The sequence below is a fragment of the Scyliorhinus torazame genome, chromosome 24 (genome assembly GCF_047496885.1).
Source record: "Scyliorhinus torazame isolate Kashiwa2021f chromosome 24, sScyTor2.1, whole genome shotgun sequence".
Lineage (NCBI taxonomy): Eukaryota > Metazoa > Chordata > Chondrichthyes > Carcharhiniformes > Scyliorhinidae > Scyliorhinus > Scyliorhinus torazame.
This window is the reverse complement of record NC_092730.1, coordinates 7,618,944-7,645,769: the sequence shown is the minus strand read 5'-3', so window position 1 is coordinate 7,645,769 and position 26,826 is coordinate 7,618,944. Positions and strand designations below refer to the sequence as shown.

Sequence of the window (26,826 nt, the reverse complement as noted above, 5' to 3'; positions counted from 1 at the left end):
TCAGGAGGGGAGGGAGAGTCTGTACCCCAGTGAGAGTCAGCACCTTCAGGAGAGGAGGGGGACCCTGTACCCCAGTGAGAGTCAGCACCTTGAGGAGAGGAGGGGGACCCTGTACCCCAGTGAGAGGCAGCACCTTGAGGAGAGGAGGGGGACCCTGTACTCCAGTGAGAGTCAGCACCTTCGGGAGAGAAGGGGACCCTGTACCCCAGTGAGAGTCAGCACCTTCAGGAGAGGAGGGGGACCCTGTACCCCAGTGAGAGTCAGCACCTTCAGGAGAGGAGGGGGAGTCTGTACCCCACTGAGAGTCAGCACCTTCAGGAGAGGAGGGGGACCCTGTACCCCAGTGAGAGTCAGCACCTTGAGGAGAGGAGGGGGACCCTGTACCCCAGTGAGAGGCAGCACCTTGAGGAGAGGAGGGGGACCCTGTACTCCAGTGAGAGTCAGCACCTTCGGGAGAGAAGGGGACCCTGTACCCCAGTGAGAGTCAGCACCTTCAGGAGAGGAGGGGGACCCTGTACCCCAGTGAGAGTCAGCACCTTCAGGAGAGGAGGGGGAGTCTGTACCCCACTGAGAGTCAGCACCTTCAGGAGAGGAGGGGGACCCTGTACCCCAGTGAGAGTCAGCACCTTGAGGAGAGGAGGGAGACCCTGTACCCCACTGAGAGTCAGCAACTTCAGGAGAGGAGGGGGAGTCTGTACCCCAGTGAGAGTCAGCACCTTCAGGAGGGGAGGGAGAGTCTGTACCCCAGTGAGAGTCAGCACCTTCAGGAGAGGAGGGGGACCCTGTACCCCAGTGAGAGTCAGCACCTTGAGGAGAGGAGGGGGACCTTGTACCCCACTGAGAGGCAGCACCTTCAGGAGAGGAGGGGGAGTCTGTACCCCGGTGAGAGTCAGCACCTTCAGGAGAGGAGGGAGACCCTGTACCCCAGTGAGAGTCAGCACCTTCAGGAGAGGAGGGGGAGTCTGTACCCCGGTGAGAGTCAGCACCTTCAGGAGAGGAGGGAGACCCTGTACCCCAGGTGAGAGTCAGCACCTTCAGGAGAGGAGGGGGACCCTGTACCCCAGTGAGAGTCAGCACCTTCAGGAGGGGAGGGAGAGTCTGTACCCCAGTGAGAGCCAGCACCTTCAGGAGAGGAGGGAGACCCTGTACCCCAGTGAGAGTCAGCACCTTCAGGAGAGGAGGGGACCCTGTACCCCAGTGAGAGTCAGCACCTTCAGGAGAGGAGGGGGAGTCTGTACCCCAGTGAGAGTCAGCACCTTCAGGAGAGGAGAGGGTCTGTACCCCAGTGAGAGACAGCACATTCAGGGGAGGAGGGGGAGTCTGTACCCTCGCGAGAGTCAGCACCTTCAGGGGAGGAGGGGGTCTGTACCCCAGTGAGAGTCAGCACCTTCAGGAGAGGAGGAGGAGTCTGTACCCCAGTGAGAGTCAGCACCTTCAGGAGAGGAGGGGGACCCTGTACCCCAGTGAGAGTCAGCACCTTGAGGAGAGGAGGGGGACCTTGTACCCCAGTGAGAGGCAGCACCTTCAGGAGAGGAGGGAGACCCTGTACCCCAGGTGAGAGTCAGCACCTTCAGGAGAGGAGGGGGACCCTGTACCCCAGTGAGAGTCAGCACCTTCAGGAGAGGAGGAGGAGTCTGTACCCCAGTGAGAGTCAGCACCTTCAGGAGAGGAAGGGGACCCTGTACCCCGGTGAGAGTCAGCACCTTCAGGAGGGGAGGGAGAGTCTGTACCCCAGTGAGAGTCAGCACCTTCAGGAGAGGAGGGGGAGTCTGTACCCCGGTGAGAGTGAGCACCTTCAGGAGAGGAGGGAGACCCTGTACCCCAGGTGAGAGTCAGCACCTTCAGGAGAGGAGGGGGAGTCTGTACCTCAGTGAGAGTCAGCACCTTCAGGAGAGGAGGGGGAGTCTGTACCCCAGTGAGAGTCAGCACCTTCAGGAGAGGAGGGGGACCCTGTACACCAGTGAGAGTCAGCACCTTCAGGAGAGGAGGGAGACCCTGTACCCCAGTGAGAGTCAGCACCTTCAGGAGAGGAGGGGGAGTCTGTACCCCGGTGAGAGTCAGCACCTTCAGGAGAGGAGGGAGACCCTGCACCCCAGTGAGAGTCAGCACCTTCAGGAGAGGAGGGGGTCTGTACCCCAGTGAGTGTCAGCACTTTCAGGAGAGGAGGAGGAGTCTGTACCCCAGTGAGAGTCAGCACCTTCAGGAGAGGAAGGGGACCCTGTACCCCGGTGAGAGTCAGCACCTTCAGGAGGGGAGGGAGAGTCTGTACCCCAGTGAGAGTCAGCACCTTCAGGAGAGGAGGAGGAGTCTGTAACCCAGTGAGAGTCAGCACCTTGAGGAGAGGAGGGAGACCCTGTACCCCAATGAGAGTCAGCACCTTCAGGAGAGGAGGGGGACCCTGTACCCCAGTGAGAGGCAGCACCTTGAGGAGAGGAGGGGGACCCTGTACTCCAGTGAGAGTCAGCACCTTCGGGAGAGAAGGGGACCCTGTACCCCAGTGAGAGTCAGCACCTTCAGGAGAGGAGGGGGACCCTGTACCCCAGTGAGAGTCAGCACCTTCAGGAGAGGAGGGAGACCCTGTACCCCACTGAGAGTCAGCAACTTCAGGAGAGGAGGGGGAGTCTGTACCCCAGTGAGAGTCAGCACCTTCAGGAGGGGAGGGAGAGTCTGTACCCCAGTGAGAGTCAGCACCTTCAGGAGAGGAGGGAGACCCTGCACCCCAGTGAGAGTCAGCACCTTCAGGAGAGGAGGAGGACTGTACCCCAGTGAGAGTCAGCACCTTCAGGAGAGGAGGGAACCCTGTACCCCAGTGAGAGTCAGCACCTTCAGGAGAGGAGGGGGTGTCTGTACCCCGGTGAGAGTCAGCACCTTCAGGAGAGGAGGGGGAGTCTGTACCCCAGTGAGTGTCAGCACCTTCAGGAGAGGAGGGGGACCCTGTACCCCAGTGAGAGTCAGCACCTTCAGGAGAGGAGGGGGAGTCTGTACCCCAGTGAGAGTCAGCACCTTCAGGAGAGGAGGGGGACCCTGTACCCCGGTGAGAGTCAGCACCTTCAGGAGGGGAGGGAGAGTCTGTACCCCAGTGAGAGTCAGCACCTTCAGGAGAGGAGGGGGAGTCTGTACCCCGGTGAGAGTCAGCACCTTCAGGAGAGGAGGGAGACCCTGTACCCCAGGTGAGAGTCAGCACCTTCAGGAGAGGAGGGTACCCTGTACCCCAGTGAGAGTCAGCACCTTCAGGAGAGGAGGGAGACCCTGTACCCCAGTGAGAGTCAGCACCTTCAGGAGAGGAGGGGGAGTCTGTACCCCAGTGAGAGTCAGCACCTTCAGGAGAGGAGAGGGTCTGTACCCCAGTGAGAGACAGCACATTCAGGGGAGGAGGGGGAGTCTGTACCCTCGCGAGAGTCAGCACCTTCAGGGGAGGAGGGGGTCTGTACCCCAGTGAGAGTCAGCACCTTCAGGAGAGGAGGAGGAGTCTGTACCCCAGTGAGAGTCAGCACCTTCAGGAGAGGAGGGGGACCCTGTACCCCAGTGAGAGTCAGCACCTTCAGGAGAGGAGGGGGACCTTGTACCCCACTGAGAGGCAGCACCTTCAGGAGAGGAGGGGGAGTCTGTACCCCGGTGAGAGTCAGCACCTTCAGGAGAGGAGGGAGACCCTGTACCCCAGGTGAGAGTCAGCACCTTCAGGAGAGGAGGGGGACCCTGTACCCCAGTGAGAGTCAGCACCTTCAGGAGAGGAGGAGGAGTCTGTACCCCAGTGAGAGTCAGCACCTTCAGGAGAGGAGGGAGACCCTGTACCCCAGTGAGAGTCAGCACCTTCAGGAGAGGAGGGGGAGTCTGTACCCCGGTGAGAGTCAGCACCTTCAGGAGAGGAGGGGACCCTGTACCCCAGTGAGAGTCAGCACCTTCAGGAGAGGAGGAGGAGTCTGTACCCCAGTGAGAGTCAGCACCTTCAGGAGAGGAAGGGGACCCTGTACCCCGGTGAGAGTCAGCACCTTCAGGAGGGGAGGGAGAGTCTGTACCCCAGTGAGAGTCAGCACCTTCAGGAGAGGAGGGGGAGTCTGTACCCCGGTGAGAGTCAGCACCTTCAGGAGAGGAGGGAGACCCTGTACCCCAGGTGAGAGTCAGCACCTTCAGGAGAGGAGGGGGAGTCTGTACCCCAGTGAGAGTCAGCACCTTCAGGAGAGGAGGGGGAGTCTGTACCCCAGAGAGAGTCAGCACCTTCAGGAGAGGAGGGGGACCCTGTACACCAGTGAGAGTCAGCACCTTCAGGAGAGGAGGGAGACCCTGTACCCCAGTGAGAGTCAGCACCTTCAGGAGAGGAGGGGGAGTCTGTACCCCGGTGAGAGTCAGCACCTTCAGGAGAGGAGGGAGACCCTGTACCCCAGTGAGAGTCAGCACCTTCAGGAGAGGAGGGGGTCTGTACCCCAGTGAGTGTCAGCACTTTCAGGAGAGGAGGAGGCGTCTGTACCCCAGTGAGAGCCAGCACCTTCAGGAGAGGAAGGGGACCCTGTACCCCGGTGAGAGTCAGCACCTTCAGGAGAGGAGGGAACCCTGTACCCCAGTGAGAGTCAGCACCTTCAGGAGAGGAGGGGGTGTCTGTACCCCAGTGAGAGTCAGCACCTTCAGGAGAGGAGGGGGAGTCTGTACCCCAGTGAGAGTCAGCACCTTCAGGAGGGGAGGGAGAGTCTGTACCCCAGTGAGAGTCAGCACCTTCAGGAGAGGAGGAGGACTGTACCCCAGTGAGAGTCAGCACCTTCAGGAGAGGAGGGAACCCTGTACCCCAGTGAGAGTCAGCACCTTCAGGAGAGGAGGGGGTGTCTGTACCCCGGTGAGAGTCAGCACCTTCAGGAGAGGAGGGGGAGTCTGTACCCCAGTGAGTGTCAGCACCTTCAGGAGAGGAGGGGGACCCTGTACCCCAGTGAGAGTCAGCACCTTCAGGAGAGGAGGGGGAGTCTGTACCCCAGTGAGAGTCAGCACCTTCAGGAGAGGAGGGGGACCCTGTACCCCGGTGAGAGTCAGCACCTTCAGGAGGGGAGGGAGAGTCTGTACCCCAGTGAGAGTCAGCACCTTCAGGAGAGGAGGGGGAGTCTGTACCCCGGTGAGAGTCAGCACCTTCAGGAGAGGAGGGAGACCCTGTACCCCAGGTGAGCGTCAGCACCTTCAGGAGAGGAGGGTACCCTGTACCCCAGTGAGAGTCAGCACCTTCAGGAGAGGAGGGAGACCCTGTACCCCAGTGAGAGTCAGCACCTTCAGGAGAGGAGGGGGAGTCTGTACCCCAGTGAGAGTCAGCACCTTCAGGAGAGGAGAGGGTCTGTACCCCAGTGAGAGACAGCACATTCAGGGGAGGAGGGGGAGTCTGTACCCTCGCGAGAGTCAGCACCTTCAGGGGAGGAGGGGGTCTGTACCCCAGTGAGAGTCAGCACCTTCAGGAGAGGAGGAGGAGTCTGTACCCCAGTGAGAGTCAGCACCTTCAGGAGAGGAGGGGGACCCTGTACCCCAGTGAGAGTCAGCACCTTGAGGAGAGGAGGGGGACCTTGTACCCCACTGAGAGGCAGCACCTTCAGGAGAGGAGGGGGAGTCTGTACCCCGGTGAGAGTCAGCACCTTCAGGAGAGGAGGGAGACCCTGTACCCCAGGTGAGAGTCAGCACCTTCAGGAGAGGAGGGGGACCCTGTACCCCAGTGAGAGTCAGCACCTTCAGGAGAGGAGGAGGAGTCTGTACCCCAGTGAGAGCCAGCACCTTCAGGAGAGGAGGGAGACCCTGTACCCCAGTGAGAGTCAGCACCTTGAGGAGAGGAGGGGGACCTTGTACCCCAGTGAGAGGCAGCACCTTCAGGAGAGGAGGGGGAGTCTGTACCCCGGTGAGAGTCAGCACCTTCAGGAGAGGAGGGAGACCCTGTACCCCAGGTGAGAGTCAGCACCTTCAGGAGAGGAGGGGGACCCTGTACCCCAGTGAGAGTCAGCACCTTCAGGAGGGGAGGGAGAGTCTGTACCCCAGTGAGAGTCAGCACCTTCAGGAGAGGAGGGGACCCTGTACCCCAGTGAGAGTCAGCAACTTCAGGAGAGGAGGGAGACCCTGTACCCCAGTGAGAGTCAGCACCTTCAGGAGAGGAGGGGGTCTGTACCCCAGTGAGTGTCAGCACTTTCAGGAGAGGAGGAGGAGTCTGTACCCCAGTGAGAATCAGCACCTTCAGGAGAGGAAGGGGACCCTGTACCCCGGTGAGAGTCAGCACCTTCAGGAGGGGAGGGAGACCCTGTACCCCAGTGAGAGTCAGCACCTTCAGGAGAGGAGGGGGAGTCTGTACCCCGGTGAGAGTCAGCACCTTCAGGAGAGGAGGGAGACCCTGTACCCCAGGTGAGAGTCAGCACCTTCAGGAGAGGAGGGGGAGTCTGTACCCCAGTGAGAGTCAGCACCTTCAGGAGAGGAGGGGGAGTCTGTACCCCAGTGAGAGTCAGCACCTTCAGGAGAGGAGGGGGACCCTGTACACCAGTGAGAGTCAGCACCTTCAGGAGAGGAGGGAGACCCTGTACCCCAGTGAGAGTCAGCACCTTCAGGAGAGGAGGGAGACCCTGTACCCCAGTGAGAGTCAGCACCTTCAGGAGAGGAGGGGGAGTCTGTACCCCAGTGAGAGTCAGCACCTTCAGGAGAGGAGGGGGAGTCTGTACCCCGGTGAGAGTCAGCACCTTCAGGAGAGGAGGGAGACCCTGTACCCCAGTGAGAGTCAGCACCTTCAGGAGAGGAGGGGGTCTGTACCCCAGTGAGTGTCAGCACTTTCAGGAGAGGAGGAGGAGTCTGTACCCCAGTGAGAGTCAGCACCTTCAGGATAGGAGGGGGACCCTGTACCCCAGTGAGAGTCAGCACCTTCAGGAGAGGAAGGGGACCCTGTACCCCGGTGAGAGTCAGCACCTTCAGGAGGGGAGGGAGAGTCTGTACCCCAGTGAGAGTCAGCACCTTCAGGAGAGGAGGGGGAGTCTGTACCCCGGTGAGAGTCAGCACCTTCAGGAGAGGAGGGAGACCCTGTACCCCAGGTGAGAGTCAGCACCTTCAGGAGAGGAGGGGGAGTCTGTACCCCAGTGAGAGTCAGCACCTTCAGGCGAGGAGAGGGTCTGTACCCCAGTGAGAGACAGCACATTCAGGGGAGGGGGAGTCTGTACCCACGCGAGAGTCAGCACCTTCAGGGGACGAGGGGGTCTGTACCCCAGTGAGAGTCAGCACCTTCAGGAGAGGAGGGGGACCCTGTACCCCAGTGAGAGTCAGCACCTTGAGGAGAGGAGGGGGACCCTGTACCCCAGTGAGAGGCAGCACCTTGAGGAGAGGAGGGGGACCCTGTACCCCAGTGAGAGTCAGCACCTTCGGGAGAGAAGGGGACCCTGTACCCCAGTGAGAGTCAGCACATTCAGGAGAGGAGGGGGACCCTGTACCCCAGTGAGAGTCAGCACCTTCAGGAGAGGAGGGGACCCTGTACCCCAGTGAGAGTCAGCACCTTCAGGAGAGGAGGAGGACTGTACCCCAGTGAGAGTCAGCACCTTCAGGAGAGGAGGGAACCCTGTACCCCAGAGTCAGCACCTTCAGGAGAGGAGGGGGAGTCTGTACCCCAGTGAGTGTCAGCACCTTCAGGAGAGGAGGGGGACCCTGTACCCCAGTGAGAGTCAGGACCTTCAGGAGAGGAGGGGGAGTCTGTACCCCAGTGAGAGTCAGCACCTTCAGGAGAGGATGGGGACCCTGTACCCCGGTGAGAGTCAGCACCTTCAGGAGGGGAGGGAGAGTCTGTACCCCAGTGAGAGTCAGCACCTTCAGGAGAGGAGGGGGAGTCTGTACCCCGGTGAGAGTCAGCACCTTCAGGAGAGGAGGGAGACCCTGTACCCCAGGTGAGAGTCAGCACCTTCAGGAGAGGAGGGGGTTCCTGTACCCCAGTGAGAGTCAGCACCTTCAGGAGGGGAGGGAGAGTCGGTACCCCAGTGAGAGTCAGCACCTTCAGGAGAGGAGGGAGACCCTGTACCCCAGTGAGAGTCAGCACCTTCAGGAGAGGAGGGGGAGTCTGTACCCCAGTGAGAGTCAGCACCTTCAGGAGAGGAGAGGGTCTGTACCCCAGTGAGAGACAGCACATTCAGGGGAGGAGGGGGAGTCTGTACCCTCGCGAGAGTCAGCACCTTCAGGAGAGGAGGAGGAGTCTGTACCCCAGTGAGAGTCAGCACCTTCAGGAGAGGAGGGGGACCCTGTACCCCAGTGAGAGTCAGCACCTTCAGGAGAGGAGGGGGACCCTGTACCCCAGTGAGAGTCAGCACCTTGAGGAGAGGAGGGGGACCCTGTACCCCAGTGAGAGGCAGCACCTTGAGGAGAGGAGGGGGACCCTGTACCCCAGTGAGAGTCAGCACCTTCGGGAGAGAAGGGGACCCTGTACCCCAGTGAGAGTCAGCACATTCAGGAGAGGAGGGGGACCCTGTACCCCAGTGAGAGTCAGCATCTTCAGGAGAGGAGGGGGACCCTGTACCCCAGTGAGAGTCACACCTTCAGGAGAGGAGGAGGACTGTACCCCAGTGAGAGTCAGCACCTTCAGGAGAGGAGGGAACCCTGTACCCCAGTGAGAGTCAGCACCTTCAGGAGAGGAGGGGGTGTCTGTACCCCAGTGAGAGTCAGCACCTTCAGGAGAGGAGGGGGAGTCTGTACCCCAGTGAGTGCCAGCACCTTCAGGAGAGGAGGGGGACCCTGTACCCCAGTGAGAGTCAGCACCTTCAGGAGAGGAGGGGGAGTCTGTACCCCAGTGAGAGTCAGCACCTTCAGGAGAGGAGGGGGACCCTGTACCCCGGTGAGAGTCAGCACCTTCAGGAGAGGAGGGGGACCCTTTACCCCAGTGAGAGTCAGCACCTTCAGGAGGGGAGGGAGAGTCTGTACCCCAGGTGAGAGTCAGCACCTTCAGGAGAGGAGGGGGACCCTGTACCCCAGTGAGAGTCAGCACCTTCAGGAGGGGAGGGAGAGTCTGTACCCCAGTGAGAGTCAGCACCTTCAGGAGAGGAGGGAGACCCTGTACCCCAGTGAGAGTCAGCACCTTCAGGAGAGGAGGGGGAGTCTGTACCCCAGTGAGAGTCAGCACCTTCAGGAGAGGAGGGAACCCTGTACCCCAGTGAGAGTCAGCACCTTCAGGAGAGGAGGGGGTGTCTGTACCCCAGTGAGAGTCAGCACCTTCAGGAGAGGAGGGGGAGTCTGTACCCCAGTGAGTGTCAGCACCTTCAGGAGAGGAGGGGGACCCTGTACCCCAGTGAGAGTCAGCACCTTCAGGAGAGGAGGGGGAGTCTGTACCCCAGTGAGAGTCAGCACCTTCAGGAGAGGAGGGGGACCCTTTACCCCAGTGAGAGTCAGCACCTTCAGGAGGGGAGGGAGAGTCTGTACTCCAGTGAGAGTCAGCACCTTCAGGAGAGGAGGGGGAGTCTGTACCCCGGTGAGAGTCAGCACCTTCAGGAGAGGAGGGGGACCCTGTACCCCAGTGAGAGTCAGCACCTTCAGGAGAGGAGGGGGAGTCTGTACCCCAGTGAGAGTCAGCACCTTCAGGAGAGGAGGGGGACCCTTTACCCCAGTGAGAGTCAGCACCTTCAGGAGGGGAGGGAGAGTCTGTACTCCAGTGAGAGTCAGCACCTTCAGGAGAGGAGGGGGAGTCTGTACCCCGGTGAGAGTCAGCACCTTCAGGAGAAGAGGGGGACCCTGTCCCCCAGTGAGAGTCAGCACCTTCGGGAGAGAAGGGGAGCCTGTACCCCAGTGAGAGTCAGCACGTTCAGGAGATGAGGGGGACCCTGTACCCCAGTGAGAGTCAGCACCTTCAGGAGAGGAGGGGACCCTGTACCCCAGTGAGAGTCTGCACCTTCAGGAGAGGAGGGGGAGTCTGTAGCCCAGTGAGAGTCAGCACCTTCAGGAGGGGAGGGAGAGTCTGTACTCCAGTGAGAGTCAGCACCTTCAGGAGAGGAGGGGGAGTCTGTATCCCGGTGAGAGTCAGCACCTTCAGGAGAGGAGGGGGACCCTGTACCCCAGTGAGAGTCAGCACCTTCGGGAGAGAAGGGGACCCTGTACCCCAGTGAGAGTCAGCACATTCAGGAGATGAGTGGGACCCTGTACCCCAGTGAGAGTCAGCACCTTCAGGAGAGGAGGGGACCCTGTACCCCAGTGAGAGTCTGCACCTTCAGGAGAGGAGGGGGAGTCTGTACCCCAGTGAGAGTCAGCACCTTCAGGAGAGGAGGGGGAGTCTGTACCCCAGTGAGAGTCAGCACCTTCAGGAGAGGAGGGGGAGTCTGTACCCCAGTGAGAGTCAGCACCTTCAGGAGAGGAGGGGACCCTGTACCCCAGTGAGAGTCAGCAACTTCAGGAGAGGAGGGAGACCCTGTACCCCAGTGAGAGTCAGCACCTTCAGGAGAGGAGGGGGTCTGTACCCCAGTGAGTGTCAGCACTTTCAGGAGAGGAGGAGGAGTCTGTACCCCAGTGAGAATCAGCACCTTCAGGAGAGGAAGGGGACCCTGTACCCCGGTGAGAGTCAGCACCTTCAGGAGGGGAGGGAGAGTCTGTACCCCAGTGAGAGTCAGCACCTTCAGGAGAGGAGGGGGAGTCTGTACCCCGGTGAGAGTCAGCACCTTCAGGAGAGGAGGGAGACCCTGTACCCCAGGTGAGAGTCAGCACCTTCAGGAGAGGAGGGGGAGTCTGTACCCCAGTGAGAGTCAGCACCTTCAGGAGAGGAGGGGGAGTCTGTACCCCAGTGAGAGTCAGCACCTTCAGGAGAGGAGGGGGACCCTGTACACCAGTGAGAGTCAGCACCTTCAGGAGAGGAGGGAGACCCTGTACCCCAGTGAGAGTCAGCACCTTCAGGAGAGGAGGGGGAGTCTGTACCCCGGTGAGAGTCAGCACCTTCAGGAGAGGAGGGAGACCCTGTACCCCAGTGAGAGTCAGCACCTTCAGGAGAGGAGGGGGTCTGTACCCCAGTGAGTGTCAGCACTTTCAGGAGAGGAGGAGGAGTCTGTACCCCAGTGAGAGTCAGCACCTTCAGGATAGGAGGGGGACCCTGTACCCCAGTGAGAGTCAGCACCTTCAGGAGAGGAAGGGGACCCTGTACCCCGGTGAGAGTCAGCACCTTCAGGAGGGGAGGGAGAGTCTGTACCCCAGTGAGAGTCAGCACCTTCAGGAGAGGAGGGGGAGTCTGTACCCCGGTGAGAGTCAGCACCTTCAGGAGAGGAGGGAGACCCTGTACCCCAGGTGAGAGTCAGCACCTTCAGGAGAGGAGGGGGAGTCTGTACCCCAGTGAGAGTCAGCACCTTCAGGCGAGGAGAGGGTCTGTACCCCAGTGAGAGACAGCACATTCAGGGGAGGGGGAGTCTGTACCCACGCGAGAGTCAGCACCTTCAGGGGAGGAGGGGGTCTGTACCCCAGTGAGAGTCAGCACCTTCAGGAGAGGAGGGGGACCCTGTACCCCAGTGAGAGTCAGCACCTTGAGGAGAGGAGGGGGACCCTGTACCCCAGTGAGAGGCAGCACCTTGAGGAGAGGAGGGGGACCCTGTACCCCAGTGAGAGTCAGCACCTTCGGGAGAGAAGGGGACCCTGTACCCCAGTGAGAGTCAGCACATTCAGGAGAGGAGGGGGACCCTGTACCCCAGTGAGAGTCAGCACCTTCAGGAGAGGAGGGGACCCTGTACCCCAGTGAGAGTCAGCACCTTCAGGAGAGGAGGAGGACTGTACCCCAGTGAGAGTCAGCACCTTCAGGAGAGGAGGGAACCCTGTACCCCAGAGTCAGCACCTTCAGGAGAGGAGGGGGAGTCTGTACCCCAGTGAGTGTCAGCACCTTCAGGAGAGGAGGGGGACCCTGTACCCCAGTGAGAGTCAGGACCTTCAGGAGAGGAGGGGGAGTCTGTACCCCAGTGAGAGTCAGCACCTTCAGGAGAGGATGGGGACCCTGTACCCCGGTGAGAGTCAGCACCTTCAGGAGGGGAGGGAGAGTCTGTACCCCAGTGAGAGTCAGCACCTTCAGGAGAGGAGGGGGAGTCTGTACCCCGGTGAGAGTCAGCACCTTCAGGAGAGGAGGGAGACCCTGTACCCCAGGTGAGAGTCAGCACCTTCAGGAGAGGAGGGGGTTCCTGTACCCCAGTGAGAGTCAGCACCTTCAGGAGGGGAGGGAGAGTCGGTACCCCAGTGAGAGTCAGCACCTTCAGGAGAGGAGGGAGACCCTGTACCCCAGTGAGAGTCAGCACCTTCAGGAGAGGAGGGGGAGTCTGTACCCCAGTGAGAGTCAGCACCTTCAGGAGAGGAGAGGGTCTGTACCCCAGTGAGAGACAGCACATTCAGGGGAGGAGGGGGAGTCTGTACCCTCGCGAGAGTCAGCACCTTCAGGAGAGGAGGAGGAGTCTGTACCCCAGTGAGAGTCAGCACCTTCAGGAGAGGAGGGGGACCCTGTACCCCAGTGAGAGTCAGCACCTTCAGGAGAGGAGGGGGACCCTGTACCCCAGTGAGAGTCAGCACCTTGAGGAGAGGAGGGGGACCCTGTACCCCAGTGAGAGGCAGCACCTTGAGGAGAGGAGGGGGACCCTGTACCCCAGTGAGAGTCAGCACCTTCGGGAGAGAAGGGGACCCTGTACCCCAGTGAGAGTCAGCACATTCAGGAGAGGAGGGGGACCCTGTACCCCAGTGAGAGTCAGCATCTTCAGGAGAGGAGGGGGACCCTGTACCCCAGTGAGAGTCACACCTTCAGGAGAGGAGGAGGACTGTACCCCAGTGAGAGTCAGCACCTTCAGGAGAGGAGGGAACCCTGTACCCCAGTGAGAGTCAGCACCTTCAGGAGAGGAGGGGGTGTCTGTACCCCAGTGAGAGTCAGCACCTTCAGGAGAGGAGGGGGAGTCTGTACCCCAGTGAGTGCCAGCACCTTCAGGAGAGGAGGGGGACCCTGTACCCCAGTGAGAGTCAGCACCTTCAGGAGAGGAGGGGGAGTCTGTACCCCAGTGAGAGTCAGCACCTTCAGGAGAGGAGGGGGACCCTGTACCCCGGTGAGAGTCAGCACCTTCAGGAGAGGAGGGGGACCCTTTACCCCAGTGAGAGTCAGCACCTTCAGGAGGGGAGGGAGAGTCTGTACCCCAGGTGAGAGTCAGCACCTTCAGGAGAGGAGGGGGACCCTGTACCCCAGTGAGAGTCAGCACCTTCAGGAGGGGAGGGAGAGTCTGTACCCCAGTGAGAGTCAGCACCTTCAGGAGAGGAGGGAGACCCTGTACCCCAGTGAGAGTCAGCACCTTCAGGAGAGGAGGGGGAGTCTGTACCCCAGTGAGAGTCAGCACCTTCAGGAGAGGAGGGAACCCTGTACCCAAGTGAGAGTCAGCACCTTCAGGAGAGGAGGGGGTGTCTGTACCCCAGTGAGAGTCAGCACCTTCAGGAGAGGAGTGGGAGTCTGTACCCCAGTGAGTGTCAGCACCTTCAGGAGAGGAGGGGGACCCTGTACCCCAGTGAGAGTCAGCACCTTCAGGAGAGGAGGGGGAGTCTGTACCCCAGTGAGAGTCAGCACCTTCAGGAGAGGAGGGGGACCCTTTACCCCAGTGAGAGTCAGCACCTTCAGGAGGGGAGGGAGAGTCTGTACTCCAGTGAGAGTCAGCACCTTCAGGAGAGGAGGGGGAGTCTGTACCCCGGTGAGAGTCAGCACCTTCAGGAGAGGAGGGGGACCCTGTACCCCAGTGAGAGTCAGCACCTTCAGGAGAGGAGGGGGAGTCTGTACCCCAGTGAGAGTCAGCACCTTCAGGAGAGGAGGGGGACCCTTTACCCCAGTGAGAGTCAGCACCTTCAGGAGGGGAGGGAGAGTCTGTACTCCAGTGAGAGTCAGCACCTTCAGGAGAGGAGGGGGAGTCTGTACCCCGGTGAGAGTCAGCACCTTCAGGAGAAGAGGGGGACCCTGTCCCCCAGTGAGAGTCAGCACCTTCGGGAGAGAAGGGGACCCTGTACCCCAGTGAGAGTCAGCACGTTCAGGAGATGAGGGGGACCCTGTACCCCAGTGAGAGTCAGCACCTTCAGGAGAGGAGGGGACCCTGTACCCCAGTGAGAGTCTGCACCTTCAGGAGAGGAGGGGGAGTCTGTAGCCCAGTGAGAGTCAGCACCTTCAGGAGGGGAGGGAGAGTCTGTACTCCAGTGAGAGTCAGCACCTTCAGGAGAGGAGGGGGAGTCTGTATCCCGGTGAGAGTCAGCACCTTCAGGAGAGGAGGGGGACCCTGTACCCCAGTGAGAGTCAGCACCTTCGGGAGAGAAGGGGACCCTGTACCCCAGTGAGAGTCAGCACATTCAGGAGATGAGGGGGACCCTGTACCCCAGTGAGAGTCAGCACCTTCAGGAGAGGAGGGGACCCTGTACCCCAGTGAGAGTCTGCACCTTCAGGAGAGGAGGGGGAGTCTGTACCCCAGTGAGAGTCAGCACCTTCAGGAGAGGAGGGGGAGTCTGTACCCCAGTGAGAGTCAGCACCTTCAGCAGAGGAGGGACCCTGTACCCCAGTGAGAGTCAGCACCTTCAGGAGAGGAGGGGGACCCTGTACCCCAGTGAGAGTCAGCACCTTCAGGAGAGGAGGGGGAGTCTCTACCCCAGTGAGAGTCAGCACCTTCAGTAGAGGAGGCAGAGTCTGTACGCCAGTGAGAGTCAGCACCTTGAGGAGAGGAGGGGGACCCTGTACCCCAGTGAGAGTCTGCACCTTCAGGAGAGGAGGGGGAGTCTGTACCCCAGTGAGAGTCAGCACCTTCAGGAGAGGAGGGGGAGTCTGTACCCCAGTGAGAGTCAGCACCTTCAGGAGAGGAGGGGACCCTGTACCCCAGTGAGAGTCAGCAACTTCAGGAGAGGAGGGAGACCCTGTACCCCAGTGAGAGTCAGCACCTTCAGGAGAGGAGGGGGTCTGTACCCCAGTGAGTGTCAGCACCTTCAGGAGAGTAGGGGACCCTGTACCCCAGTGAGAGTCAGCACCTTCAGGAGTGGAGGGAGAGTCTGTACCCCAGTGAGAGTCTGTACCTTCAGGAGAGGAGGGGGAGTCTGTACCCCAGTGAGAGTCAGCACCTTCTGGAGAGGAGGGGGAGTCTGTACCCCAGTGAGAGTCAGCACCTTCAGGAGAGGAGGGGGAGTCTGTACCCCCGTGAGAGTCAGCACCTTCAGGAGAGGAGGGGGAGTCTGTACCCCAGTGAGAGTCTGTACCTTCAGGAGAGGAGGGGGAGTCTGTACCCCAGTGAGAGTCTGTACCTTCAGGAGAGGAGGGGGGAGTCTGTACCCCAGTGAGAGTCAGCACCTTCAGGAGAGGAGGGGGGAGTCTGTATGCCAGTGAGAGTCTGTACCTTCAGGAGAGGAGGGGGAGTCTGTACCCCAGTGAGAGTCTGTACCTTCAGGAGAGGAGGGGGAGTCTGTACCCCAGTGAGAGTCAGCACCTTCAGGAGAGGAGGGGGAGTCTGTACCCCAGTGAGAGTCAGCACCTTCAGGAGAGGAGGGGGAGTCTGTACCCCAGTGAGAGTCAGCACCTTCAGGAGAGGAGGGGGAGTCTGTACCCCAGTGAGAGTCAGCACCTTCAGGAGAGGAGGGGGACCCTGTACCCCGGTGAGAGTCAGCACCTTCAGGAGAGGAGGGGGAGTCTGTACCCCAGGTGAGAGTCAGCACCTTCAGGAGAGGAGGGGGACCCTGTACCCCAGTGAGAGTCAGCACCTTCAGGAGGGGAGGGAGAGTCTGTACCCCAGTGAGAGTCAGCACCTTCAGGAGAGGAGGGAGACCCTGTACCCCAGTGAGAGTCAGCACCTTCAGGAGAGGAGGGGGAGTCTGTACCCCAGTGAGAGTCAGCACCTTCAGGAGAGGAGGGAACCCTGTACCCCAGTGAGAGTCAGCACCTTCAGGAGAGGAGGGGGTGTCTGTACCCCAGTGAGAGTCAGCACCTTCAGGAGAGGAGGGGGAGTCTGTACCCCAGTGAGTGTCAGCACCTTCAGGAGAGGAGGGGGACCCTGTACCCCAGTGAGAGTCAGCACCTTCAGGAGAGGAGGGGGAGTCTGTACCCCAGTGAGAGTCAGCACCTTCAGGAGAGGAGGGGGACCCTTTACCCCAGTGAGAGTCAGCACCTTCAGGAGGGGAGGGAGAGTCTGTACTCCAGTGAGAGTCAGCACCTTCAGGAGAGGAGGGGGAGTCTGTACCCCGGTGAGAGTCAGCACCTTCAGGAGAAGAGGGGGACCCTGTCCCCCAGTGAGAGTCAGCACCTTCGGGAGAGAAGGGGACCCTGTACCCCAGTGAGAGTCAGCACGTTCAGGAGATGAGGGGGACCCTGTACCCCAGTGAGAGTCAGCACCTTCAGGAGAGGAGGGGACCCTGTACCCCAGTGAGAGTCTGCACCTTCAGGAGAGGAGGGGGAGTCTGTAGCCCAGTGAGAGTCAGCACCTTCAGGAGGGGAGGGAGAGTCTGTACTCCAGTGAGAGTCAGCACCTTCAGGAGAGGAGGGGGAGTCTGTATCCCGGTGAGAGTCAGCACCTTCAGGAGAGGAGGGGGACCCTGTACCCCAGTGAGAGTCAGCACCTTCGGGAGAGAAGGGGACCCTGTACCCCAGTGAGAGTCAGCACATTCAGGAGATGAGGGGGACCCTGTACCCCAGTGAGAGTCTGCACCTTCAGGAGAGGAGGGGGAGTCTGTACCCCAGTGAGAGTCAGCACCTTCAGGAGAGGAGGGGGAGTCTGTACCCCAGTGAGAGTCAGCACCTTCAGCAGAGGAGGGACCCTGTACCCCAGTGAGAGTCAGCACCTTCAGGAGAGGAGGGGGACCCTGTCCCCCAGTGAGAGTCAGCACCTTCAGGAGAGGAGGGGGAGTCTCTACCCCAGTGAGAGTCAGCACCTTCAGTAGAGGAGGCAGAGTCTGTACGCCAGTGAGAGTCAGCACCTTGAGGAGAGGAGGGGGACCCTGTACCCCAGTGAGAGTCTGCACCTTCAGGAGAGGAGGGGGAGTCTGTACCCCAGTGAGAGTCAGCACCTTCAGGAGAGGAGGGGGAGTCTGTACCCCAGTGAGAGTCAGCACCTTCAGGAGAGGAGGGGACCCTGTACCCCAGTGAGAGTCAGCAACTTCAGGAGAGGAGGGAGACCCTGTACCCCAGTGAGAGTCAGCACCTTCAGGAGAGGAGGGGGTCTGTACCCCAGTGAGTGTCAGCACCTTCAGGAGAGTAGGGGACCCTGTACCCCAGTGAGAGTCAGCACCTTCAGGAGTGGAGGGAGAGTCTGTACCCCAGTGAGAGTCTGTACCTTCAGGAGAGGAGGGGGAGTCTGTACCCCAGTGAGAGTCAGCACCTTCTGGAGAGGAGGGGGAGTCTGTACCCCAGTGAGAGTCAGCACCTTCAGGAGAGGAGGGGGAGTCTGTACCCCCGTGAGAGTCAGCACCTTCAGGAGAGGAGGGGGAGTCTGTACCCCAGTGAGAGTCTGTACCTTCAGGAGAGGAGGGGGAGTCTGTACCCCAGTGAGAGTCTGTACCTTCAGGAGAGGAGGGGGGAGTCTGTACCCCAGTGAGAGTCAGCACCTTCAGGAGAGGAGGGGGGAGTCTGTACCCCAGTGAGAGTCTGTACCTTCAGGAGAGGAGGGGGAGTCTGTACCCCAGTGAGAGTCTGTACCTTCAGGAGAGGAGGGGGAGTCTGTACCCCAGTGAGAGTCAGCACCTTCAGGAGAGGAGGGGGAGTCTGTACCCCAGTGAGAGTCAGCACCTTCAGGAGAGGAGGGGGAGTCTGTACCCCAGTGAGAGTCAGCACCTTCAGGAGAGGAGGGGGAGTCTGTACCCCAGTGAGAGTCCGCACCTTCAGGAGAGGAGGGGGAGTCTGTACCCCAGTGAGAGTCAGCACCTTCAGGAGAGGAGGGGGAGTCTGTACCCCAGTGAGAGTCCGCACCTTCAGAATGAAGGAGACCCACACTTGAGTGTTCGATGAAGAGAGCCTGTGGGTGTTTGGAAATATACAGTGGGTGACAAAAGGTGGATACTTACCTTCGCAGCTTGCGAGTCTCTCATGTAATATCTCAACAAGTCGGACAGTTTCAAGTCTTCGTCAGAGGCTACCCGACCTTCCAGTTTCTGGGGAGTAACAGAGATGGTTCAAGCCTCATTGAGCCATTGGTTTGCTGCAGGCAGTGAGAGTTATAGCGGAGGGGAATGTGGGATTGGGTAATGACACTGCACACCAGAACTGAAATGAGAGGAAGTTATTGCTCCTTACCCTGAGCTTCTCAAAAAGTTCTGCAAGTTTGAGGAAGTTTCTGCGAAGAAAGAAAGGGGGAGAGAAAGTGTGAATGGGGAAGTTAACCTCACTGATCATGCTGAAAACTTAATTTAACAGACTGTCCTGCACAACATTCAGAGGACAGCTATCTGCACACATCAAACACTCCCAGCACAGGTACAGCACGGGGTTAGATACAAGAGTAAAGCTCCCTCTATACTGTCCCCATCAAACACTCCCAGGACAGGTACAGCACAGGGTTAGATACAGAGTAAAGCTCCCTCTACACTGTCCCCATCAAACACTCCCAGGACAGGTACAGCACGGGGTTAGATACAGAGTAAAGCTCCCTCTACACTGTCCCCATCAAACACTCCCAGGACAGGTACAGCATGGGGTTAGATACAGAGTAAAGCTCCCTCTACACTGTCCCCATCAAACACTCCCAGGACAGGTACAGCACGGGGATAGACACAGAGTAAAGCTCCCTCTACACTGTCCCCGTCAAACACTCCCAGGACAGGTACAGCACGGGGTTAGATACAGGGTAAAGCTCCCTCTCCACTGTCCCCATCAAACACTCCCAGGACAGGTACAGCACGGGGTTAGATACAGAGTAAAGCTCCCTCTACACTGTCCCCATCAAACACTCCCAGGACAGGTACAGCACGGGGTTAGAGACAGAGTAAACTCCCTCTACACTGTCCCCATCAAACACTCCCAGGACAGGTACAGCACGGGGTTAGATACAGAGTAAAGCTCCCTCTCCACTGTCCCCATCAAACACTCCCAGGACAGGTACAGCACGGGGTTAGATACAGAGTAAAGCTCCCTCCACACTGTCCCCATGAAACACTCCCAGGACAGGTACAGCACGGGGTTAGATACAGAGTAAAGCTCCCTCTACACTGTCCCCATCAAACACTCCCAGGACAGGTACAGCACGGGGTTAGATACAGAGTAAAGCTCCCTCTACACTGTCCCCATCAAACACTCCCAGGACAGTTACAGCACGGGGTTAGATACAGAGTAAAGCTCCCTCTACACTGTCCCCATCAAACACTCTCAGGACAGGTACAGCACGGGGTTAGATACAGAGTAAAGCTCCCTCTACACTGTCCCCATCAAACACTCCCGGGACAGGTACAGCACGGGGTTAGGTAGGCAGCCACTTTCCCACCCCGCACAGTAATAATCAGGGTAAAAATAAATTAACGGTCGTACTTGCTGATTGGGTTGGAGTCCAGAGTGCCCAGTCCAGACAAGGCAGAAGAGATTGGAATATAATCCTCAGCTACATCTGTGGAGACAGAGACACGGTCAGTTGCTGCTGTCGAAGAGTTCCGGGTGGTGGACTCCCCCGAGCCCTGGCCAACGCGCCGAGGTCATGGGTCAAACCGCCACCATGGCTGTAACCGGCGGGAGTCAAATCTGGCATGTGGTGACCATGGCAACGGAGCGAAGAGAACCTGCCGTCCTGGCCGACATGCGACTCCCAGCGACGTGGGTGACCTCCCTCTGCAGTTCAAGGGCAATGCGGGACGGCTGTCCTGTCCAGCGTCTGAAAGAATGAATAAACACGGCACCAAGAAGAGTGTCGTGAATGGACCACAGGACAGAGGTGGTCCAGTCGACCGCCGGTACATCAGCTTGCAGTCACGCGCTTTCACAACAGCACCCAGGTGGGTGGTAAAGGAACATTTGGTGGATTAAAATAGAGCGGACGCAAGGAGGGAGGTGAGGGAGGGAGGGAGGGGGAGGCCCAGGCGCAGCGAAGGTGAATGGCCACTTCCGTCCCTCCGCGACAGGCGAATGGATCTCTCTCTCAACAGCGAGGGTGAAGCGCGGAGGGCAGGAAGGATCGACGGCAGGAGGAACCTCGGAGGGGGCTGGAGGGAACACGAGGAGCACGGGCCGGGGGGGGGGGGGGGGGTGATTAAAGCCGAACGACAGTGAATTCAGAACGGGCAGCGTGCTGCCAGAGGCCTGGTGCAGACCTACTTTTGTGCGAGCGTGTCTTCTTGTCGGCCTTCAACGAGGAGTCCTTCACCCGACTGTGATATTCAATTAGGAAAGTTCGCTCGTGCTCAAAGAACTCGTCGACTTCCTGGGGGGAAGAGAGGAGGCATGTCATCAATGGATCACCTCTGTTTTAGACAGTTATATGGCAAAGCTGGGGACAGGGGGATCGCGGCCAAAAGCGGGCAATTGGGACTAGCTCAGGCATCAAAACCGGGCAGCATGATGAAGCCGGGGCGAAGGGCCCGTTTCCATGCTGCAAATCGCGTTCACTCCCCAGGGTGGCGACTCAAATATTTCCTTCACGACAAAAAGCAGCCTGCATCAAAGTTTAACCCCTGGACACTGCCCCATGGAGGGAGCTTTACTCTGTATCTAACCCCGTGCTGTACCTGTCCTGGGAGTGTTTGATGGGGACAGTGTAGAGGGAGCTTTACTCTGTATCTAACCCCGTGCTGTACCTGTCCTGGGAGTGTTTGATGGGGACAGTGTAGAGGGAGCTTTACTCTGTATCTAACCCCATGCTGTACCTGTCCTGGGAGTGTTTGATGGGGACAGTGTAGAGGGAGCTTTACTCTGTATCTAATCCCATGCTGTACCTGTCCTGGGAGTGTTTGATGGGGACAGTGTAGAGGGAGCTTTACTCTGTGTCTAACCCCGTGCTGGACCTGTCCTGGGAGTGTTTGATGGGGACAGTGTAGAGGAAGCTTTACTCTGTATCTAACCCCGTGCTGTACCTGTCCTGGGAGTGTTTGATGGGGACAGTGTAGAGGGAGCTTTACTCTGTATCTAACCCCGTGCTGTACCTGTCCTGGGAGTGTTTGATGGGGACAGTGTAGAGGGAACTTTACTCTGTATCTAACCCCGTGCTGTACCTGTCCTGGGAGTGTTTGATGGGGACCGTGTAGAGGGAGCTTTACTCTGTATCTAACCCCGTGCTGTACCTGTCCTGGGAGTGTTTGATGGGGACCGTGTAGAGGGAGCTTTACTCTGTATCTAACCCCGTGCTGTACCTGTCCTGCGAGTGTTTGATGGGGACAGTGTAGAGGGAGCTTTACTCTGTATCTAACCCCGTGCTGTATCTGTCCTGGGAGTGTTTGATGGGGACAGTGTAGAGGGAGCTTTACTCTGTATCTAACCCTGTGCTGTACCTGTCCTGGGAGTGTTTGATGGGGACAGTGTAGAGGGAGCTTTACTCTGTATCTAACCATGTGCTGTACCTGTCCTGGGAGTGTTTGATGGGGACAGTGTAGAGAGAGCTTTACTCTGTATCTAACCCCGTGCTGTACCTGTCCTGGGAGTGTTTGATGGGGACAGTGTAGAGGGAGCTTTACTCTGTATCTAACCCCGTGCTGTATCTGTCCTGGGAGTGTTTGATGGGGACAGTGTAGAGGGAGCTTTACTCTGTATCTAACCCTGTGCTGTACCTGTCCTGGGAGTGTTTGATGGGGACAGTGTAGAGGGAGCTTTACTCTGTATCTAACCATGTGCTGTACCTGTCCTGGGAGTGTTTGATGGGGACAGTGTAGAGAGAGCTTTACTCTGTATCTAACCCCGTGCTGTACCTGTCCTGGGAGTGTTTGATGGGGACAGTGTAGAGGGAGCTTTACTCTGTATCTAACCCCGTGCTGTCCCTGTCCTGGGAGTGTTTGATGGGGACACTGTGGAGGGAGCTTTACTCTGTATCTAACCCCGTGCTGTGCCTGTCCTGGGAGTGTTTGATGGGGGACAGTGTAGAGGGAGCTTTACTCTGTATCTAACCCCGTGCTGTACCTGTCCTGGGAGTGTTTGATGGGGACAGTGTAGAGGGAGCTTTACTCTGTATCTAACCCCGTGCTGTACCTGTCCTGGGAGCGTTTGATGGGGACAGTGTAGAGGGAGCTTTACTCTGTATCTAACCCCGTGCTGTACCTGTCCTGGGCGTGTTTGATGGGGACAGTGTAGAGGGTGCTTTACTCTGTATCTAACCCCGTGCTGCACGTGTCCTGGGAGTGTTTGATGGGGACAGTGTAGAGGGAGCTTTACTCTGTATCTAACCCCGTGCTGTACCTGTCCTGGAGTGTTTGATGGGGACAGTGTAGAGGGAGCTTTATTTATGGTTGAAACCAGTTGATTGTGGAATTCACAAGAACAAAACGCAGCCTTTGAAAAATATGGAGACTGTGACGCAGGGGTCGGGCAGAGGTCAGGACGTTACCTTATTGCCGGAGATGCCGCTTATTAAAGCTTCGTCCGCAGATTTCACAATATTCTTCAGAAACCCGCCCAGTAACTCCTTCCTGTTTTTGCCACGCACACTCAGCTGGTAAAAAAGAAAGACTTTACATTTCTTCAGCTCCGGTCTCTCCCTCCCGCCTCGGGACGCACAGCAAGATCCCGCACACAGCAATGTGAGAATGACCCAGATCATCTGTTTTGAGTGATGTTGGTGGAGGGTTAAATATTGGGCCCCACGACACCGGGGAGGTCTCCTGACCCGCTGACAACGCGGCACTCCCACCCCACCCCCCCACCACACTGACCCGCACACAGCATGGCACACCACCCCACCCAGGCCTGGACTATGGAGCTGGAACCTGACCTAAAGTTCAGAATGATGCTGATCGAGGGAGCTGGGGGCAGGCAGGTCCTAAGAACAATACAGCACAGGAACAGGCCCTTCGGCCCTCCAAGCCTGTACCGGCCATGCTACCCGTCTCAACTTAAACCGTCTGCACTTACGGAGTCCGTATCCTTCCATTCCCACCCTATTTGTCTCGATGTCCCTTAAATGCCGCTATCGTACCTGTTCCCACCCCCTCCCCAGGCAGCACGTCCCATATATTTACCACCCTCGGTGTACAAAATCTTGCCTCGCACGTCTGTTCTAAACTTTTCCCCACACACTTTAAACCCATGTCCCCGAGTACTTGACTCTCCTACCCTAGGAAAGAGCATCTGACTATCCGCTCTGTCCATGTCACTCATAATCTTGTAGACCTCTATCAGGTCGCCCCTCAACCTCTGTCGTTCCAGTGAGAACAGACCGAGTTTATCCAACCTCTCCTCACAGCTAACGCCCTCCATACCAGGCAACATCCTGGTAAACCGCTTCTGTACCCTCTCCAAAGCCTCCTTCTGGTCATGTGGCGAGCAGAATTTTACGCAACATTCCAAATGAGGCCAAACTAAGGTCCTGTACAGCTGCAACTTGACAATTGCCAAGTTTTATATTCGCTGCCCCGACCGATGAAGGCCAGCAGGCCGGCTGCCTTCTTGACCACCTTACCCAGCGTTGCCACTTCCAGCGATCGGTGGACATGCGCGGCCTGATCTTTCTGCCCGTCGGTACTCGAGTACTCCGAGTTCTACCATTTACTGTGTAATTCCTACATGCATTGGACCTTCCAAAGTGCATCACCCCGCGACTGTAAGGGTGCACGGTTCCGTCTTCCCCCCCGCCCCCAGAGGAGGGCAAACTCACATCCTGATCGTACTCGAGGAAGACAAAGAAGTTGTGGTCCCTCCTGAGCTGCGGGTGCGCAGCCAGACGCTGCAGGAAAACCTCGTGCATCGCCACCGTCTTCTTGAAGATGGCCAGGTACTCGCTGCGGTGGGAGAGGGGGGGGACACGAGTCAGAGACACAGACAGGTAAAGGGGAGAGAAATTCAGGAGAAACGTCTTTACTCATTATTACAATCCTGGACCAGAGCCCAACAGTGTCCAGGATACTGGAGGGAAACCCCAATATTCTGTTACGCAGCGAGGAGAGGTTAACTTCGCTCCAGGAGCGATCTCACACAAAATAGGGATATAGTTTCTGAAAATAAACTTTGTACGAACATAGTATTAAAATATCTTTAACATCACACAAGAAAATATCTCACAGTTACCCCTTAAACAATACTGATCCTGCGTAGGTTTGGGTTCGGTGGAGGGTTTATCAGTTGGGTTAGGCTCCTTTACAGAGCCCCGGTGGCGAATGTGGTTACGAACCGGCGGAGGTCGGAGTACTTTCGACTGTACTGTGGGACGAGGCGGGGGTGCCCCCTGTCCCCCCTGTTGTTTGCATTGGCGATTGAACCCTTGGCCATATCATTGAGGGAGTCCAGGAAATGGAGGGGGGTGGTCCGAGGGGGAGAGGAGCATCGAGTGTCGCTTTATGCAGACGACCTGTTGCTGTACGTGGCGGATCCAATGGAGGGGATGGTGGAGGTCATGCAGACTCTAAGGGAGTTTGGGGAGTTTTCGGGCTATAAGCTCAATGTAGGGAAGAGTGAGCTCTTTGTATTACAGGCGGGGGACCAAGAAAGGGGGATAGGCGATCTACCGCTGAGGAGGGCGGAGGGGAGCTTTCGGTATCTGGGGATCCAGATAGCCAGGAGTTGGGGGGCCCTACATAAACTGAATCTGACGAGGTTGGTGGAGCAAATGGAGGACTTCAAAAGATGGGACATGTTACCGCTCTCGCTAGCGGGTAGAGTGCAGTCGGTCAAAATGGTGGTCCTTCCGAGGTTTCTGTTTGTGTTTCAGTGCCTTCCCATCGTGATCACTAAGGCCTTTTTTAAGAGAGTAGGCAGGAGTATTATGGGGTTTGTGTGGGCGAATAAGACCCCGAGGGTAAGGAGGGGGTTTTTGGAACGCAGTAGGGACCAAGGAGGGTTGGCGCTGCCGAATCTAGGGAGCTACTACTGGGCATCAAATGTGGCGATGATCCGTAAGTGGGTGATGGAAGGAGAGGGGGCGGCATGGAAGAGGCTGGAGATGGCGTCCTGTAAAGGAACGAGCCTGGGGGCGTTGGTGACGGCACCGCTGCCGCTCTCGCCGACAAAGTATACCACGAGTCCGGTGGTGGCGACAACGCTAAGGATCTGGGGCCATTGGAGACGGCACAGGGGTGCGATGGGAGCCTCGGTGTGGTCCCCGATTAGGGATAACCATCGGTTTGTCCCAGGAAGGATGGACGGGGGGTTTCAGAGCTGGCATCGGGCAGGGATTAGAAGAATGGGGGACCTGTTCATCGACGGGACGTTTGCGAGCCTAGGAGCACTAGAGGAGAAGTTTGGGATACCCCCGAGAAATGCTTTCAGATACATGCAGGTGAGGGCGTTTGTGAGGCGACAGGTGAGGGAATTCCCGTTGCTCCCGGCACAAGAAGTTCAAGATAGGGTGATCTCGGGTGTATGGGTCGGAGAGGGCAAGGTGTGGGGTTCACAGAACGCACTTGACGGGGGCAAGGTTGAGTAGATTCTTTGGGGTGGAGGACAGATGTGGGAGGTGCTCAGGGAGCCCGGCGAACCATGTCCATATGTTTTGGTCATGCCCGGCACTGGAGGGGTTCTGGAGAGGAGTGGCGGGAGCAATATCTCAGGTGGTGAAAGTCCGGGCCAAGCCAAGCTGGGGGCTAGCAATATTTGGAGTAGTGGACGAGCCGGGAGTGCAGGAGGCGAAAGAGGCCGGAATTCTGGCCTTTGCGTCCCTGGTAGCCCGGCGAAGGATCTTGCTAATGTGGAAGGAGGCGAAGCCCCCCAGCCTGGAGGCCTGGATAAACGATATGGCTGGGTTCATAAAACTAGAACAAATGAAATTTGCGCTGAGAGGATCGGCTCAGGGGTTCTCCAGGCGGTGGCAACCGTTCCTTGACTATCTCGCGGAGCGTTTAGGGTAAATAGATCAGCAGCAGCCTGGGGGGGGTCCTGCCTAGGGGGTATTTGAGCAAGAGAACACATGAAAGAACTGGAAAACTGGTATGTACGGGAGGAATCCAGTCTACAAAGCTCTGTAACATATCGTTTTACCATGTTTATATCTTGCTATGTGCGTTTTCTTTCTATTTTGTTACGAGGGGGGGGGGGGGGTGGTTTTTGTTTGTAAGGGAGAAAAATTGTGTTAAAAAACTTTAATAAATATATATTTTTTAAAAAAACAATATTAATCAGTACACTGATATAGTAACCCTTAACGGCTATCTTTACTTCCAATCAAATAACAGAACCATCTCCGATCCCAATCCACTGTCAACTACAGTAAGAAGTCTTACAACACCAGGTTAAAGTCCAACAGGTTTGTTTCGAATCGCTAGCCTTCACCAGAGGAAGGAGCAGTGCTCCGAAAGCTAGTGATTCGAAACAAACCTGTTGGACTTTAACCTGGTGTTGTCAGACTTCTTACTGAGCCCACCCCAGTCCAACGCCGGCATCTCCCCATAATCACTGTTAAATACAGTTAGCAGTCAAAAGGCCCAGCCATCTTGCAAAACAGAGGGAATACAGCAGTAGTACGTTTGAAGGGAGTAAGACAAGGCTGGATGGCCTCTACTTCAATAGCAGGAGTATTACAGGTAAAACGGATGAGTTAAGGGCAGAGATTGACACGTCGAATTGTGATACTGTAGCCATCACGGAGACGTGGTTGAGGAAGGGGCAGGATTGGCAGCTCAACATCCCGGGCTATAGAATCTTCAGGAGAGACAGAGGAGGGGTACATGAGGAGGAGGCATTGCATCATTAGTTAAAGAGTCCGTGACTGCAGGAAGGAGAGATATCATCTTGGAGGGGGGTCTTCAAATTATGCTTTGTGGGTGGTGCTTGGGAACAAAAAAATGGACAGTCACATTGCCAGGTGTTTATTATAGACC

At 57.8% G+C, this 26,826-nt stretch overlaps 1 protein-coding gene across 3 annotated transcripts in view; it reads right to left on the bottom strand.

The window, feature by feature from the left end:
- The window catches only part of LOC140399860 (sorting nexin-32-like), a 66,077-nt gene that overhangs the window by 15,678 nt on the left and 23,573 nt on the right, over window positions 1–26,826 (bottom strand). For all 3 annotated transcript variants that reach the window (XM_072489322.1, XM_072489324.1, XM_072489323.1), the window contains exons 5-10: window positions 23,673–23,796; window positions 22,407–22,511; window positions 20,192–20,297; window positions 19,415–19,490; window positions 18,188–18,227; window positions 17,959–18,045 (exon numbers count right to left, since the gene is read on the bottom strand). In XM_072489322.1, the coding sequence (XP_072345423.1) occupies window positions 17,959–18,045; window positions 18,188–18,227; window positions 19,415–19,490; window positions 20,192–20,297; window positions 22,407–22,511; window positions 23,673–23,796 (538 nt within the window). The remainder of the gene's footprint in view (window positions 1–17,958; window positions 18,046–18,187; window positions 18,228–19,414; window positions 19,491–20,191; window positions 20,298–22,406; window positions 22,512–23,672; window positions 23,797–26,826) is intronic.